Genomic DNA, 17,541 nt, shown 5'->3' with positions numbered 1-17,541 from the left:
TCAGACTGCAATCCTACATCCTTAGCAGATAAAAATCTTTGTTCTTCTGTGTCTGATTAGCTCAGTTGGTTAAAACCGATGAAAACAAGTCAAGTAAGCTCTGTGTTCTTTCACAGACACAGACAGAAGCTTAATCCAAATTTTCTATCCTAGAAAAGTGGCTCACTGAAAGAAAAACAACAAGGAAGTGTAATGATTGGCCACAATTCATGACCGCTGGCGGAATGGCCCTCAAAATGTAGCACCAAACACTGAAGATTTTCCGTTTCCTCTTTATTTTAAAGAAGAAGCATATCATGCACACTCCATTGTTTCTGTTTCTTCTACCATTTCCTTGGCTCACCTAGCTGCCTATACACTAATCAATCCTGTATACATTTTTAGTGTTCTGATTTCCAACGGGGATCCCTGAGCACATTACCTAAAATTTGAAACATATATTGAAGACTAATGACCTAGGCTGAAAAATCAATTTTATATAACAAACTGCCTACAGATTGAAAGAGATTGTGCCCAGATTTGGTTCACAGACTTGCTTCTATATACAAAATGTTTATTAGCTTATTCCTAGAGCTATAGTGTGACTTTTGGTACTAATAATTAAGATTACTCCAAGGTGTTTTGCACGGGCATGAAATTATTTTTATTATTCAGAGTAACTAATAAATTCTAACTGTGTATTTTTTAAATTTTACATACATTTTTTAAATTCAGGTTCAGGCTGAAAAAGGTTTTTGTTTTGTTTTAATAAATCAAGGGAAAAAGAAAGAACGAATAGATTCAAACATACAATTGAGTTCTGGGATAAGATGTCAGAATTCACATTGGATTTCACCTCTTTTCTCACTTGGTCTCCCTTCCTCATTCCACTGTCAGGAAAGACTCAACAAAACGAAAGAAATCCCCAACAGATCACAAAACAAGAGAGGGTTACTGAAGTGACCACTCTTGATTATGCATTCAACATCCATGCACTTTTCTTTCTTCCTAAGAGTACCCTGATTTTTGCTGAGGTATCCAATCTTCATACACATAGCCCATGAACTTTAGGGGAATTGACCCCAACCCCAGCCTTAGGGAAAGGTGGGAATATTCTAAGCAATACCATCCTTATTACCACAGTAATTGGTTCAGTAACACAAGCTTAAGCCAATCAGCACATAGCACTGCCCTGAACATAAGTGCTTCTTGAGAAAAGAACATGTGACTTAATTAAGGCCAAGAGAAGTTTTTAAATAGGCTACTGTGTATGGATTTTGGTTCCTTTGAAATACAAGACCTCACAAGAGGTATCTTCTTTTCTTCTGTACTTGTAGTACATAACTGTGAAGCCCAGAACAAGAGTTCGCAGAAAACTGTTTTTTCTTTGTTTTCAACAAGAGAACCAAAACAAAACTTTTTTACTCCATGAAGACAGGACAAAGCAGAATTTCATTATTAAACTCAAGTAAACTTCTGGGGGAAATGTGGTCATTATTTTGCATTTTCACAAACAAATGCAAAACAAGAGTTCTAGGAGATCACTGATGTACGATTTAATGTAATCATGTTATTGGGTTTCTTACTTGTCTTAACAGTCTAAGTGATGTATGTTTATTAAAAATCTTCACGGCCACTTCTTCTCCTTCATAGGTTGCTCGATAAACTGATCCAAAACTGCCATCACCTTTTGAAAAAAAAGTACAAAGCACATAAGTTAATCTATCCGAGCAATAAAGCTAAATAAATTATGTCTGTTATAATTATATCTGTTGTATACTTAAAGATAAACCAGACCCACTTATTTCATTGAATCATGTCTCTTTTAATGCTTTCTCTTCTTTCTTCCAGTCCATGAACTAAGATGAACCTAAAGATTTTGTCCCCAGTTTTCTATCTTCCATTTAGGTACTCCCTACTCAATTACCTCATCCACTCCTTCACTTCATCTATCCCTGCAGGTAGAGAATCCTGAACTCTACCCTATATTTACAACTTTGTGTTGGAGATTTCCACTGGCATGCTCCTCCAAATTGCAATCATATTCCAGCGAAGCCGCATTCATCATCTTTTCCCTGAACTAGTTTTTATTCCAACTTCCATATGTCTGATAAAAACAAAACTGTTTTGTGGTCATTCTAGGGTCACAGTTGAAAAATTATCTTAACTCTTTGCCCCATGCCTAGCCCTGAAGCTAAGTGGCCACCCACGTTGTCTTTCTGAAACTGAAAAATGGCTGTGTCACTCAACTGAAAAAACCTCTTTATTCGCCTCCCGGCATCCCAGGCAATTAAAGCAAATGCAAGGACATATTTTATAAATATGTGTGCTTCCATGGTATTCCCATCCTCATCTCGAACCTACTCTATAAAAGTGTGTGCAAAGCAAATTCCAGATCTATAACATGATATTGCTTTAAAATATATCATTCCAAAGGAAAAAAAATTACAAATATATAAGGATACAAAAAACCATGATAATATAATTATATTTGAATAATTTATATATTATTAGGAAAAACTGCATACTAATTTTTATTCTCAAACCAAGAAAAATAGTTACCTAAGAGGAACTCGGGAGCTTGTTCAAATTCCAATCCATCATTATTCAGCATAATATTTCTAGGCAGGTCAGCCAAAACCAAGTCAGGAGCAATCTGAGATATTGGAATGGTGAGCCTTGGCTGATCTGGGTTTATTAGGAGGTCTCCTGAGAAGTACATAAAATATTTTTTAAAAACAAATTTCAAGGGATATATATAAATTTGTGCTTTTGAGTTTCAAAACTAATCATGTATTTGCTGAGTTCTAATCGGTCTTTTAGAGTTTCTTATCAATCCTATTTTTCTCTAGAAAATTTGACCAAGTTTTAAAGGTTAAATTTGTATCTAGTTATTGAAATTTTATAAATCCATTCCTAGGTTCACTCATTACAAAGTAGAATTCAGGACTGCCTCAGACCACCCAACATCTAATTAGGAAATTATCTATTCTCTACTTTTACCACATTCATGGTGCACTTATTATATGGCTGGCATGTTACTAAGTTATTTCCATATGTCATCTATTTTGATCCTTGAAACAATTGTATGAAGTAGGTTTTCCTACTATTTCCATTTCACAGGTGAAATTATGCTGCTTGATTTGCCAGTACTCAAATCAACATTCTTCTGAATCTAGAACATGACAGCTTACTGGTCACAAATATAACCCATTTTTCTGAACTGTCACTATAATTGAATGTAGTATCCTCTAACTCATACCTTATGGATGAAATAATTTCTACAATTTATTACAAAATAAATAATTTATTATAATTTTTTTTTTCATTGTGAGAACCAAAAGGGTTTATTTATTTGTGGACTTTAGGTGTATGCCTGGTACAATGTAAGTTCTTTTTTCTTTTAATTAAGGTTTATTGGGGGGACAATTGTTAGTAAAGTTACATAGGTTTCAGGTGTACAATTCTGTAACACATCATTTAAATATCACATTGTGTGTTCACCACCCAGAGTCAGTTCTCTTTCCATCACCATATATATTTGATCCCCTTTACCCTCGTCTACCACCCCCTTCTCCCCTTACCTTCTGGTAAACACTAAACTATTGTCAGTGTCTATGAGTTTTTGTTTCTTCATTTGTTTATCTTGTTCTTTTGTTGTTTTCAGTTTTTTATACCACATATCAGTAAAATCATATGGTTCTCGGCTTTAATATAGTTAAATAATTTATTGCACAAATATTCACAAATATTGAAAGATCATTTAAAAGCATTTGTAAGTTGTATCAACACATACCTTCTTCTGCTTTCTTCATTAAGTTATCAAGTAAGATTTTTTGATGTTCTTCACCATCATTAAAGCTATATAATGCCCATTTCTTCAACAGAGTTTCTCCTTCACCACAAATATCAATCTCCAATAGCCCAGGAAACCATTCTTCCATGAGAGAATCAATGTGGTCCACGACTTGGCCCAAAAGAATACAGCCTACATAATCCAAAGAAGAGCCCATCAACACCCTATCTGAACTTTATTTTGTTGCAAAGCTAAAAAAGAGGAATTACAAAGTTAAGAAGTTTAGAATACTTTAGTGGTACAATTGAATTAATTTCCTTACCTTTTCTACAAGAAGGAACTGTAATTTTTAAGAAACTCTCTGGGTGATTATCTAAGACTTCAGACCCTACCAGGCAATAAGCTTCAGGAGACCAATTCAAGTAGATGCCTTGTCGCCAATACATTCTGTTTGGGCGAAGTGCTCGTTCTGAAAGAAGTTTAAATGGATCCAGTGTATTCATTAATTATTAACTACTCCATAAATTAAAGGGGGGAAAAAATCACTGCATACACCTCAAGTGACGGTAATAGGATATATTTGTTTTGAACTTTAAAAGTATTGGAATAATTATTGATATTCCTCAACTATAGCTATTAAATATGATACTAAATATTTTATTATTAATTTTGCAATACAATAAACAAAATGCCCAGTACATAACCTAAGATAAATTTCAAGTAGATAAGCTAAGGTTAAACATATACTTAGTTTAATATGTTTAATTGATGAAGAATGGGAATCATAAGTTCTTGTAACATTTAAAAAGAAGTTGGTGGTCATGCTAAAGCCAAACCTTCCTAAAATTTTAATGCAGTGTAATTACCTGTGTTGATTAATTGCAAGCAAGGTAAGGTTTATTTCAGAATACAGTAACACCTTTATAAAGCTAATTTTTAAGCAAAAAAAAATGATATTTTCCTTTTGGAGCACTAAGACCTCTTTTTCTTGCAAAACAAAAAGCTAGCATTATGAATAATCATTTTTATTCTTTTTTATAAAGCCCTTAGGGATTGTGCAGAGCTATTATCAACCCTATGAGGAATGGTCTGAGTGGTCAGAATGTTACATTTTTGAGTAAAACTCCCTGACTTTGCAGTGGTCACTTCTATAATAGTTTTCTAAATATTTTCTTTATGTGTGTATGCGTTTGTGTGTGTATGTGTATGTGTGTAAACCAATGACTCCTAGTAATCCACCTTTTAAAGGTGTTTCTTCTAGTCTGCTTTGGCTTGGAAAGCAAGATATTCATACGCATTTTAAATGTGTCTAAAATATGAACAAATGGGCCTTTGGTGAGGACCTGAGGAATTTTCTTCTTGACAAATTGCATAAACTTATATGAGTACATGTGTCTTTATATTGTCTAATGTGAGGTTTATGCAATTATTTTCTGATTTTCAGCTGCCTTATAAAAACGTAAACTCTGGAGGCAACCCAGTCGGGACTCCCTTTCGTTTTGAGAGCTTTATTTTCTACTCTAATAAATTGTCCTCTGTTACAAACATTAAAAAAAAAAAGTAAACTCTGAGAAAAATGACATATTAATTTTAATATGCTTTACCCTAACTTCTCTAAATATGAAGTCTTCTTAAATACATACCTCTGCCTGAAAGCATGTAAGGTGAAATCTCAAGTAATCGATTGATTAATCTTGACCAAAATCCCATTGGAAAATAAGGCATTTCATAGAGTCGAATAATAATCTCAGAGTTCTCACAATGGGGAAGCTCTATCACAGGCCTGTGGTCAGACAAACTAAAGGCAAAAGAACATCATCATTATATAGCTTCATAAAACACCCAACCATGTGGACCAATGTGCTTTGTTACTTAAAATCGATGAACTGAAGCTAAATATTCTAAGTTGTTGTATTTTTTACGTTCTTTTGCTACATGCTCTTCCTGCATTGAAAATTCAATGATGATTTAATCAATTCAAATCCATGTTTAGATGAAGTAGATGCATGAAATTGTTTTCACTAATCCTATTTATACTAATAAATAAGTTATTACAATTAGCTATGCGGAGGCAAGTATCAAAGGATTATATAAAATTTGAATATCTAATTTTAGAATTGGCTACCATCCATCAATCAATGCAATTTGCACTTTTCAATGTCATAGTACTTCAGAACATTCCCCAGGTGCTTATAAGGAAATAAGAAAAATTTCTATAATACAGGGCTAGAACTCAGGCCTCCATTGTGTTGTCCCTCTCCTCTGAAAATTCACTTCCGTAAGTTCTTTTCAGGCTCTGTTGAAAACTCACTATCTGCCCAGAACTTACCTAGTATAATAACTCTCTCAGTACCATGTAAGGATCCATACATGCGCACACGTGCACGCGTGTGCGTGCACACACACACACACACACACACACACACACACACACACACACACACAATAATCGCCACTATTTACCTTTCTTAAATAATTTAAGCAACGGTAAATCAAATAGTAATTATATACATAAAATAAGTCCTTTACTGTATCTTTAAAATGTCAAACATTTTCATTAAAAGTAAGTGATATACTTCAGAAGAACATTTACACAAGAAGCAAAAAAAACTACTTAGTATATTTATCATAAATCAATGTTATTTTGACAATTAAGACAATATAATAGATGGTTAGTTTCCATAGGGTAATTAAATTTTTAAGTTTTGGTTTACCTGCTTGGAACCAACAAATATTCTTCTCCTATTGGCAAGGCGATCTGGAATTTTTCCAGGAGTTTAAAATACTGTAGCATGTAGTTCTTTGGAAATCTCTTTTTCTTTGAAAGAAATTTTTCCACATCTCTACGCGAAATAATTCCTTTAGGATGTTTTGGATAGCCTTCCACTTTCACTGTCAAAATCTGAAAGATTTCATCTTATAAATAATTACTGGAATTTATTTTCTAAAAAGTTTTTAATTTAAAGCTTTTTGTGTCACTTTGTTCAGTGAAAACAATCAGAATTTTAACATTGCCAAGTATAACACAGGACCTGATATCTCTAGCTAGCAGCCATGGATCCTAGCTTAGTGGGGCATCCACTTCCCTCACAAAAGATTTTATTACATTAAGGCAGTGAATTCAGATCAGAAATTATGGAGAATCTCTGAGTCCAATAAACTTCAAGTGCTCCCTAACTCCAATCAACAGATCAATCTAATACCCCACAGCCTTATTACAGTTTCATTAATAATATATTCCTGGGGAAATTATCTTCCAGACTGTTTTATCACTTCTGGTTTGCAATAGAAATGTTACTTTACATTGATACAATAGTAAACGGCTTCCATCAATGGGAAGACAGACAGTGCAACACAGTTCAGCGATTCTCAGAGTAACTACTGAACTTTGTTGGACTCTACTCAGAGTTGAGATCAGTAGGTCTGTGATGAGTCTTGAGACTCTGCCTTAACAAAAATCGCAGATGATTCTAATGTGAAGGCCATACTTTGAGCTTTGATCATTATCACAGCAGTTAAAAATATAAGTCAGAAGAACCCAGGTTCAAATCAGGCCCTATTTCTAGCTATGTGACCTTAGGAAAGGTACTTAATTTCTTTAAGCCACAGGCTCCTTCTATGTAAAATGAGATAATAAAAGTGACTGTCGGGCCGGCCGAGTGGCGTGATGGTTAAGAACTGGCTTGGGATGCCAGAGGGCCCCGGTTCAGATCCCACATATGAGGGCCAGTGACACTGCCCGAATAAAAATCTTAAAAAAAAAAAAAAAGTGACTGTCACTTAGATTGCCATCAGAATGCAGTAAGATATAACACACATAAGTCTTGCAAAGTACATATCACAATTTTTAGTATATCACAAGTCCTCATATGTAGATGTTACTATCTACATATTCCTATTCATTTTACTCAGCCAAATTAATCTTTAAAAGAGGTTTGTGCTTAATTTCTTTAGTACATCTATAGTGTTTAAGGGATACTTAAATAGGAGCAAACATTATTTACTTTATGTAGTTGGCTGAAATCCTGAATTCTAAAATTCTTAGGCCCAAGGACTTGTCTTATCTCTATTTTCCCATTTTGTACATATAATTATTAGCGAATTAATAAATACATTATTGACTGAACATAATGATATCTAATGAAAATGTCTTACAATTTTTTAAATAATAAATACTATATTTTGGGACTTCTATACACTTTGTAGAAGTCTCAGATCATTCTTAAAATTTAGATGGTAAAAATAATTGTTTGCTGTTTTAGTGATTTTAAGTTACTAACAACTTGTCTGATAATTTACTCTCTGTGTAGCACTCTGTACCACCTGACATAGGTGTTTTTATATTAGTATTTCCTCCCATTTAAATGTCAGCATGAGTATAGGGACCCTGTTTGGTCTACTGCTATAACCCCAGCACTGTAATAATATTCAGAACATAGTAAATATTTAATAAATAAGGCTGAATGAGTGAATTTTGAAAAAATGAAATTTGCAGCATTTTATCTTAGGGTTAGGTTTATAGGTACTGAAGTCAAACCACTTGGTCTCAAATCTTAATAACTCTACCTTTTCCTAAATACATACCTTTGGATAAATTATTTAACCTCCCTGTCATTCAATTTCTTCATGTTCAAGATGGGGGTTAATATAGTATAATTTTAAAATTCTCAGAGAATTAAATGAGATAATCTTGGAAAAGCACATAGTAACCCCTCATATGTGGGCCATTATTAAATTTGTATTCTATTTTACTTAGACAAACTGATCTTTAAAAAGGTCTGTGCTTGATTTTTTAGTAGATCTATACGTGTTACCATTCTTTGTGGCAGATTGTTTCCAAAGATGGATATATCAATTCCTTTCCTCCCTACAGGTGTGTGCTGCTCAATCCATCAAGAAATGAATCCATCGGGCCAGCCTGGAATGTGAACTGGCCTTGTGGTTGCTCTGCTCACTAGAACGTGGCAGAAGTAGCAGAAGAGGAAAAAGGGGGTCAAATATATGGTAACAGAAGATTTGACTTTGGGTGATAAACACACAATACAATATATAGGTGAAGTATTATAAAAATGTATACTTGAAATCTATGTAATTTTACTGACCAATGTCACCCCAATCAATTTAATTTTTTAAAAAAGAATACAATATACGTAGGTGAAGAAATTTAAAAAAAAAAGAAAGAAAGCAATGACATTGTATCAACTCTGGGCCTGGGCTTTAAGAGAAGTAGCCATACGAGAGGCACACAGAGGAGCACCAATACATCAAAATGTGAGTGCAGCCTTCTTGGACGTTCCAGCCCAGTTCAATAACCTATGCGAAAGCTTTGTGGAGCAGAGCCCAATTAATGCACAGAATAGTGAGAAATAATAAACTTGATGTTTTAAGCTTCCAAACTTTGGGATATCTTGTCAAACAGCAATAGGAAACTGAAACATTATCTTAATTTTATCATCTTTAAAAGACTTGCTAATATCCCTTAAGCCTAGTAACTTATAAGGCTAACTTATGCCCTTACGCAAGGAAAGAGAATTTTGCAAATTCCTCACCCATGGTATTATCAAGATTAAATTTGCCATGGAAGCTTTTTAATATTCCACCTGATTAATTCAATAAGTCCTGTTCATATCTTTTATCATACAGTTAAATGAGTTTTGGAAACTTCTCTGTGTGTTGAAACCTTCTTTAATAAGTTGAGTGACCTAACAGCTCAGGGAATGTAGAAGGAAGGTGGGCTCATTAGAGCTTCTGCACCAGGAAATGACTCCTGCCCTTGCTTTGATGACTCATTGAGACGAATACTGCTATTTACTTTTGCTGATGGGTGTCCACAAGTCATTCTTGTTTTCACTTGATTATTTATAGCTTTCACTCTCTTTAAATAAACCTCAGTAAAAATGATATTATATTTCACTGTATAATCATAAAACAATGATGATGCTATTTATTTTAAGTTAATAAGAAATTTAAATGAACCACTTTACTGACCATTTACTGACCAAATCTATCATTCAAAATAACTTTAAGCTGTTTAAATTCTTGACTTAATTTTCACTTATTTATTAACATGTTTATAGTATAACTGTGCTAATGAGAAGAACTTTCATTGAGTTTCAACTTAATTAATCCATAAAATCTTCAGAGATTTTATTGTGGTCATGATGGAAATCTGCTTTTGCTAAAAGACTGTGATTCTGATATGAACCACTTCCTTAATCCGCTGAATAAGATACTCCCACTCTAATATTATGCACATCTGGGCAATTTTAAGTGTTCCCAGTTTACATGGAAATACATCACTTTTTAGTACATTAGCCTTTTCTTGACTACATAGAGTTCAGTCATTTTCTGAGAGTTACAGTGTGCCACCTAGGCCAATAAAATCATCAGGGTATGTTTAAAACTTCCTTTGCTGTACAGAATGTATCTATCTCACATATTTTTTTTGTTTCGCTCCATACTGCCACACTTTCCAAAACTACATGAATACATCTTTACAGTTTTGAAGACTTGATGTTTTGTTTCCAAAATAATAAGCCTTCATTACCAAATAAGTCAAATACAAAATTAGCTAACATTTACTTCTCAGTTACACTGAACTAGGGAGGCAACGTCGAAGATAACATTGTTATTATCCTTATTTTACAGGTTAAAAAAACCCAAAAGGCTTACAACATTAAGAAATGTCACAAAGTCAGTATTATAGCAGACTGAATACAGGTCATGCTGACTCGAGAACGTGTGCTCCGGGCCCCACCCTACTGGCTCCATTATCATTTAGCAGATGAGTAAAATCACACTCTCCATGGCATATGTGCAGAAGGGTGAAAATTTACCTTATAATATCTACCCAAACAGTAAATAGCTACCACATTACAATTAATTGCCAATTAAAATGTTTCAATATGCTCTCAAGTTCTGTGGTATAGAATTTAACCCCAAATAAGTTCCCTCTTCAAAATATCTTCCTTTTTTCCTTAGATAGAATTTAGGAACGATCATTCAAGATTATCTGAGGGAATTTAATTACTATTATGGTTTAATTAAAAGAGAGATTTATAATGTAAAAAGACAATCAATTTAGGGATTCAGGGAGCCACATGCAAAACTATAAATTATACTCATAAACCAAAATAGTTGGGGGTAAGTACACATGCTAGAGACTCAACTGGGGTGATTTTGCATCCCCAGCAATATTTGGCAATGTCTGCACACATTATTGCTTGTCGTAACTGGGAATGTGCTACAGGGTAGAGGCTAAGGATGCTGCTATTATCCTATGATGACAATAAAGAATTATCTGACCCCAAGGGTCAATAACGCTGACATCGAGAAACCCTGAGCTAGTGTGTTCTTCTGCTTGAGTGGTTTTCCATAGCAAACCTATAGAGATGGGTTATTATAACTAATTAAACTCATTGGTAATTGATTATCATTGGAAGAAGAAATAATTTTCCCTATGAAATATAAATGGAGAAAAGATAGCTATTACTACTGCCATCCAATGTTTTTAAAAACTGTAAGCATTTAAAGCTCAGACCATCCTCTCAAGAGTCAAAACTTCCCCCTCCATGTTGTCTACATAGAGGCTTCACAGGCTCACCAACCCAATTTTCTCACATATATTTACCCCAGGCATTTTCATAAAGCTTTCATTCAATTGACTAAGTCAACAACCAAACCAAAAATATCATCAGGATCTAGAAAAGCACCATGGGACAGAGTGGCACAAATATCCATCATTAAAGACATTAAAAGCATTAGACAGGGCTGGCCGAGTGGCTCAGTTGGTTAAGAGCTCGCTCAAGAGTGAGAGCTCTGAGCAACAGGGCTGCCGGTTCAATGATTCCCAAGCTGAGCTGCCAACAGCCACCAACAGGTGGCAGGATGGCTCAGCTAAAAAAAATAATAATAATAAAAATAAATAAATAAATAAATAAAAATAAATTAAAAAAGTAAAATATTAGACATTATGGGCTGGCCGAGTGGCTCAGCTGGTTAAGAGCTCACTTGGGAGCACCAGCTCTGAACAGCAGGGCTGTGGTTCGGATCCCACACTGAGGGCCACTGACGCTCGCCCTCTACAGCTAAGAGGATGAACAACAGCTCAACCTGGAGCGGGGCTGCTCTGAGTTGCTGGCGATGGCCTGGGCTGCAGTGAGGCTGCAGTAGGTTGCCATAAGCTACGCTGAGTGGCTGGCAGTCAGCGTGAGTGGCCGGCAGCCGGTGTGAGCTGCTGGGAGCCCCTGGGAGCGGCTGACCAATGACGGGCAACCGATTGCCTCACCCGGGAAGAGCACAATGATTATACCAACATGGGCCAGTGAAGCAACGTCCTCCACAACTAGACTGAAGAACAAAACAGCAATTTGTCTACCTGTCTGTTCCCCTTCCCTGATTCCCTAATGCTGTTCCCCTCCCAATTCCCCAATAAAATCTTAAAAAAACAACAACCAAAAACATTGGACATTAAAGTGAACTGTAAGATACCTTCCCTTCTCCCAAGAAGCTCTTCTGTAAGCAGTCTTCTACATGAAGTGTTCTACAGTTTTCTATATTGGCAGTAGTTTCTATCCTAACTGAACACAAACTCTATAATGCTCAATACTCTGGGTGCCATTTGTTCTTCTCTTTAACCATTACCCCCATGCAACCAAAATGGAAGATACCAACCTGTGCCATGATTTTACAAAGCCACTTGGGTTCCACAAAATATAAGTTGCTTAACTGTAGTGCTGGGTCTTGAAAATGAAGAAGGACCCCTGTAGTAAAAAATCAAAGAGTAAAACATGGAATCTAGAATATGCAAATATATAGGGGCTTTAGAGAGAGAAAATCTAGTCCAACCTCCTGATTTTATGATGAGAAAACTTCAGCATAGTTAGTGGCAGGGCTGGGACTATAGCAAGGGCATCCTAGTTCTCAAGCTCTGAAGTCCCAATATTACAAAGAAGTATTTCCGAACTACAAAATGGTCATATATAACCATATTTGAGACAATGCCATGCATTGCAGAGCATATATTTACAAATAATTAGAAATTCATACATTTCTTTTTGGCTTTCTAAATATACACTACAAAGACATAATTTATTTTTAAATACAGGTGAGAAACAAAATACCCTAGGAAGCTACTGGTTTAAGAATGACAGAAAGAAGGTACATATAATCCACATGAAAATTATGTTTCATACAACAGAATCGAGGGATCAAAAGCAGCTTCCCAGCCACTTACCCTAGTAGCAAATCAACTCACACATATTTCTAACAAGGTTCTACTGACCAAGTACATAATTAGCACTGAAGTCACTTTGACAGCTGTTATCTGTGAGATCCTGCTGACAATGTGTGATGCAGCAAGGCAAAACCTGCCACTCAGTAGCTGCATCATCTCAAGCAATCTTTAATTCTCCAAGTGCCCTGTTAATACCATTCCAATAATAATTCTTTTTTATAGTATACAAACCACTTCCACAGACACTAAATTCACTTGATACTACGAAAGGATACACTTTATGCTCAGAATTCCATAGCTCCTGAGTAGTAAAGTTCTAGACCCACACATTTTAACTCTTGCTCAGGGAGAGACTCTACTACAGCCCTTACATGGTTTCTAATTTTTTTCTTTTGACATGAAATATGACTTAACATCCATGAATGTGATGAACTTCCAAAAAGCAAAACTCAGTGGCCTATTAAAGGATTCTGTATATTCAGTTAAGTATTAAATGAAAAGTCTAACAAGGTCCAGATCCGTTTTTTTATAAATTACTATAGCGAAGCTTTGAAAAAAATTTGAAACAAACACACAAACCTGATTCATTTAGGAAGTGAACTGCATGAGGAAGCTCATTTTCATCTAACTGCAGTTGATTTTCTTTCACAAGTTGTAATAATCGTTTCCGGTCAATTACAGGAAATTCAATTGGCACATTTTTACGCTCTGATAAAATGATTTTTTCAAGTTCTACATAGCAGTCTGGAATTAGCTGCCCAACGACAGGCTGATCTCGGATCTATGCAATTACAAACGACAAGCTATAAAAACCCATTTTAGTCATATATTAGGTGGTCGGTAAATTCAGTGCTAATAGTTTTTAAAGAAAGGGTATATCATTCAGAAGTATATTTGTAATTAAAATCGAAACACAATGCAAAATCATTTAAATTGTGAGGAATAAATAAGACAACATTAAAATAAAAAATATGAACACAGAAGCCAATTTTGAAGAACTATTAAATAAAATAGTATAGAAATATTTATCTAGCTATCCAGAAAAATCCAAGGCAAAACCCTGGATAAATCACTAACTTTAAATAAAGGATTTCCTGCTTCCTAAGACATTAAACTTATATGCCATATATATATATATATATATATATATATATATATATATGCGCTTGCATAAGAAATCAGTATCAGAAGAGCTTTTGGGCCATATTTATTAGATGAAAATATCCACAGCCTGAGGTAAAACATTAAATTTTGTGCTTGTTATTTGCAAAATGTTATATTAGTGGAATGTATATATCACCAGTGAAGCCTGGAGATAAACATGAAATTTCTTCACCCAAGCTATGCTTTTTTATGAAACCTTAAACATGGGAAAGTAAAATGTCATCTAAACACCAATAATTCTGACACGAGAGGATGGCCTTTGGTCTGTTACACTTTGAATTTAATCACTGTTTACTAACTTAAAAATATATAAAATAAAAAAATTTAAATGGCCTTAAGATGATAGTTTCTATAATAAAAGTCTTTTCCAAACCTTTTCTTTTTCATGAAAATCTATTTTTAAATAGAAATACAACTGTTAACAGTAATTTAAATGCCTTTCAAAACCACCAGGTGGCAAACTCTCCCTATTTCTCAATCCTGAATAAATTCTTGCATATTCTTTTACCTGACTATAACTATCAGAATTTCTACCTAAATTCTTAAACTTATTACAAATAGAAATTGGGTTTACACACACATACATAAAACTTAACTTGCTCTTTTTCTACTTGTAACTGAGCCGTAAGGAGCTTCATTTACAGCAGCTATAACCATTACTTACATATCCGTCTCCAGTCATTTGAAAGACTGTTTTCATGTATCCCTTGCCCCAGACAATTAAATATAATTCCACTCACCTCTACTTTACATAACCCCTCTCTGCATCATTTATAAATTAAGATAATATAGCACTTCAGATTTAAGTTTATGTTTTGACTCCAGGAGGAAAACCTACATACAGAAGTAAACGAGGGTTCTCACAGAAAGCAAATCACGTAGAAAAGGGATGATTTTCATAGGGCTGGGTTACAGGGCCAGCAAAGAATTCCTTTCTGCTAATGGGTTTGACAAGGCTAAAATGTGTTTTGTCCTACTAATCCTTTTAATTTGAATGTCAGGTCAACAACAGCCAAAAAAAAAAAAAAAACCCACTTTTACTCTAGAGCCTGAACAGACACATGTAAGAGTGAGACAGAGAAAGATTAGAGACAAAAGGAAAAGATGTAAAAACAAATGAGAGGGCAAAAGCTAATCTCTAATAGACTAAAAGCTGCTATTTCAAATATAGGTTGAAGCACATTAGGGAGGAAAGAATATTCTAGTTCTGGCAGGCTCATTGGTTCTGGGTCACCTGAAAGAGTCACTATTCTGCAAAGCAATCAAATGGAGTTTCAAACCAATATGCCAGAATGATGCATCTGTTAGCAATATACACCTTTCTTCAGATAATACTGCTATTTCTCAAAGCATTAGTTTTACTTCCTTATATGGTTGTTGCCTTCAGGTTTCATTTATAAATGCTGGAAGAAATATGGTTTTATTGATTGATGGTGATAACTTGCTATTAGACAAAAGAAGTACCAGTCAGTCCAGCCTGAACTAACCCCTTTATCCAGACTGCTTCAACTAAATTCAGGGCTTTTTCAAAACAAACTTATCCTCCAAGAAGTCTTTTAAAAACATAAGCTATGAAAGAATTATAAATAACAAAGTTCTGTAAGTACAAGTATAGTCTCAGAAGAAAACCACCTGGATAAAGAAAATTTTAATTGGATGTGTGAATTTTGTATATTTGTTTCTTATAAGTCATATTACTCTCAAATCATATGTTCCACAAGAAAATAGGAACATCTGTCAATAAATAATACGCCATTCTTTTTATGTAAAATGTCACAACTGATCCACCATTGGTAAAACCTTTTAGTGACTGTGATAAATATGTCGAAAGATACAAACATGCAAATTATCTTCTTGGGCGCCACAAAGAACAGTACATTTATAAATGGCTCATTAGGTTTTGGATAGGAACATAATCTGTGGAAATGGAACAGAGCTAAGCTAACTGTCTGACATGTTATAACCAGGGTGACCGTATAACGTATCATCCAAACTGGAATGCTTTTGAGATTGTAGTGAGACACTATTAATAATTATGCTGGAATGTCCAGGCAAAACAGGACCCTAGTTACAAGACATGGCCTGATCATTAGCGTTAATGAGCTAAGCCAGCAGGGACTAAAACTGAAATTCCCCACTGTCATAGTAAACTATTCAGGGTGTTTTCAGCACAATTTACTTCATGCTGTCTGTAGAACCCAAGGAAGATTTCTTTCTCCTGCAAGTATTAAAAAATAAGTGTTCTGCCTGATACAATTTATTTGTATATGAACCTTATGAGTTATATTTGGCTTACTAGAAGGGAACTTTAGAAATCAAAAACATAATTCCTGAAATGAAAAACCCCATTTGCATGAACTAAAAACTTACTTAAACATTGTTGAAAAACAAATTAGTGATTTTGGTGACTAAATGAAAACAAAAAAAAAGTGTTACTATATTGAGGAAAAAAACACCTGTAACTGGAATCACAGTGACAACAGACATGAAGGAGCAGCATGGAAGATCAAGATGAGCACAAAATAGGAACTCCACAAGAAAGGAGCCGATGGAGAAACAACAGTCAAAAAACAACAGAAGAAAGATGATTTCAAGACCTCACTAGTCACGGTTAGCCCTTTGATTGCATCACCACTACAGGAAGTTGAAAGAGAAAGGACCTCAGAAATGTTTTCTCAGGTTCTCTCAGAAACCTTTTCTCAGTCTCTCAGACACTCTCTTAGTTTTTCTTTCTCAGGATCCTCTAATTATTTTTAATCCATTTCTATGAATCTGAAATGAAGTATGGCATAAATAAGTAATTTTAAAATTGAAAATACTTAAAGAAGCTAGCAGCAATGAAAAGACCCTCTCAATTTCAAGATAGCTATTCTCAAGACTGCTGACATTTTTAAGCAGTTGCGTAACAAGAGAATTCATAAATTATATTTATCGACCAGTCTACAGTAGTCCTTAACCATGTTACCTTAAAATTAAGGCTTTCATTTACGATGGTTTTCCGAAGTTTTGCCAAGGCATCGGATTCCTCAGTGGCATTCACAAAGTGGTAATCCCGTATAGCCGGAAAGCCGCGTTTGTTCAAGAGTTCCTTGGTGATTTTACTGATGCAGGCTTTGCGCTGCTTCTCATCAGAAACATCCAAATGTGTGCCAACAAGAATCACAGGGGAAGAAGACGCACGGGCCTGCAGAAAAGGCGCAAAATACCCTTGTGCTTGTTTTAAAATCAAGTCTACTTGCATTGTCATTGCATTCACTTTCTATGAAATTCACTTGAGTAAAAATGAAAAATTAAAAGACTTCAAATAGGGCTGGCCGAGTGGCGCGATGGTTGGGAATTGGCTTGGGATGCCAGAGGGCCCCGGTTC

General features: G+C 34.9%; 1 protein-coding gene across 4 annotated transcripts in view; it reads right to left on the bottom strand.

The window, feature by feature from the left end:
* Positions 1-17,541, bottom strand: part of LRRK2 (leucine rich repeat kinase 2) — a 127,214-nt gene that overhangs the window by 33,151 nt on the left and 76,522 nt on the right. For all 4 annotated transcript variants that reach the window (XM_019632761.1, XM_019632760.1, XM_019632759.1 and 1 more), the window contains 9 exons: positions 17,140-17,358; positions 13,590-13,791; positions 12,449-12,537; positions 6,490-6,677; positions 5,419-5,573; positions 4,098-4,244; positions 3,776-3,967; positions 2,542-2,688; positions 1,566-1,666 (listed from right to left, as the gene is read on the bottom strand). In XM_019632761.1, coding sequence (XP_019488306.1) covers positions 1,566-1,666; positions 2,542-2,688; positions 3,776-3,967; positions 4,098-4,244; positions 5,419-5,573; positions 6,490-6,677; positions 12,449-12,537; positions 13,590-13,791; positions 17,140-17,358 — 1,440 coding nt within the window. The remainder of the gene's footprint in view (positions 1-1,565; positions 1,667-2,541; positions 2,689-3,775; positions 3,968-4,097; positions 4,245-5,418; positions 5,574-6,489; positions 6,678-12,448; positions 12,538-13,589; positions 13,792-17,139; positions 17,359-17,541) is intronic.

Source organism: Hipposideros armiger, unplaced genomic scaffold (genome assembly GCF_001890085.2).
Source record: "Hipposideros armiger isolate ML-2016 unplaced genomic scaffold, ASM189008v1 scaffold_1170, whole genome shotgun sequence".
NCBI lineage: Eukaryota > Metazoa > Chordata > Mammalia > Chiroptera > Hipposideridae > Hipposideros > Hipposideros armiger.
This window is presented reverse-complemented; position numbering and strand designations above follow the sequence as displayed.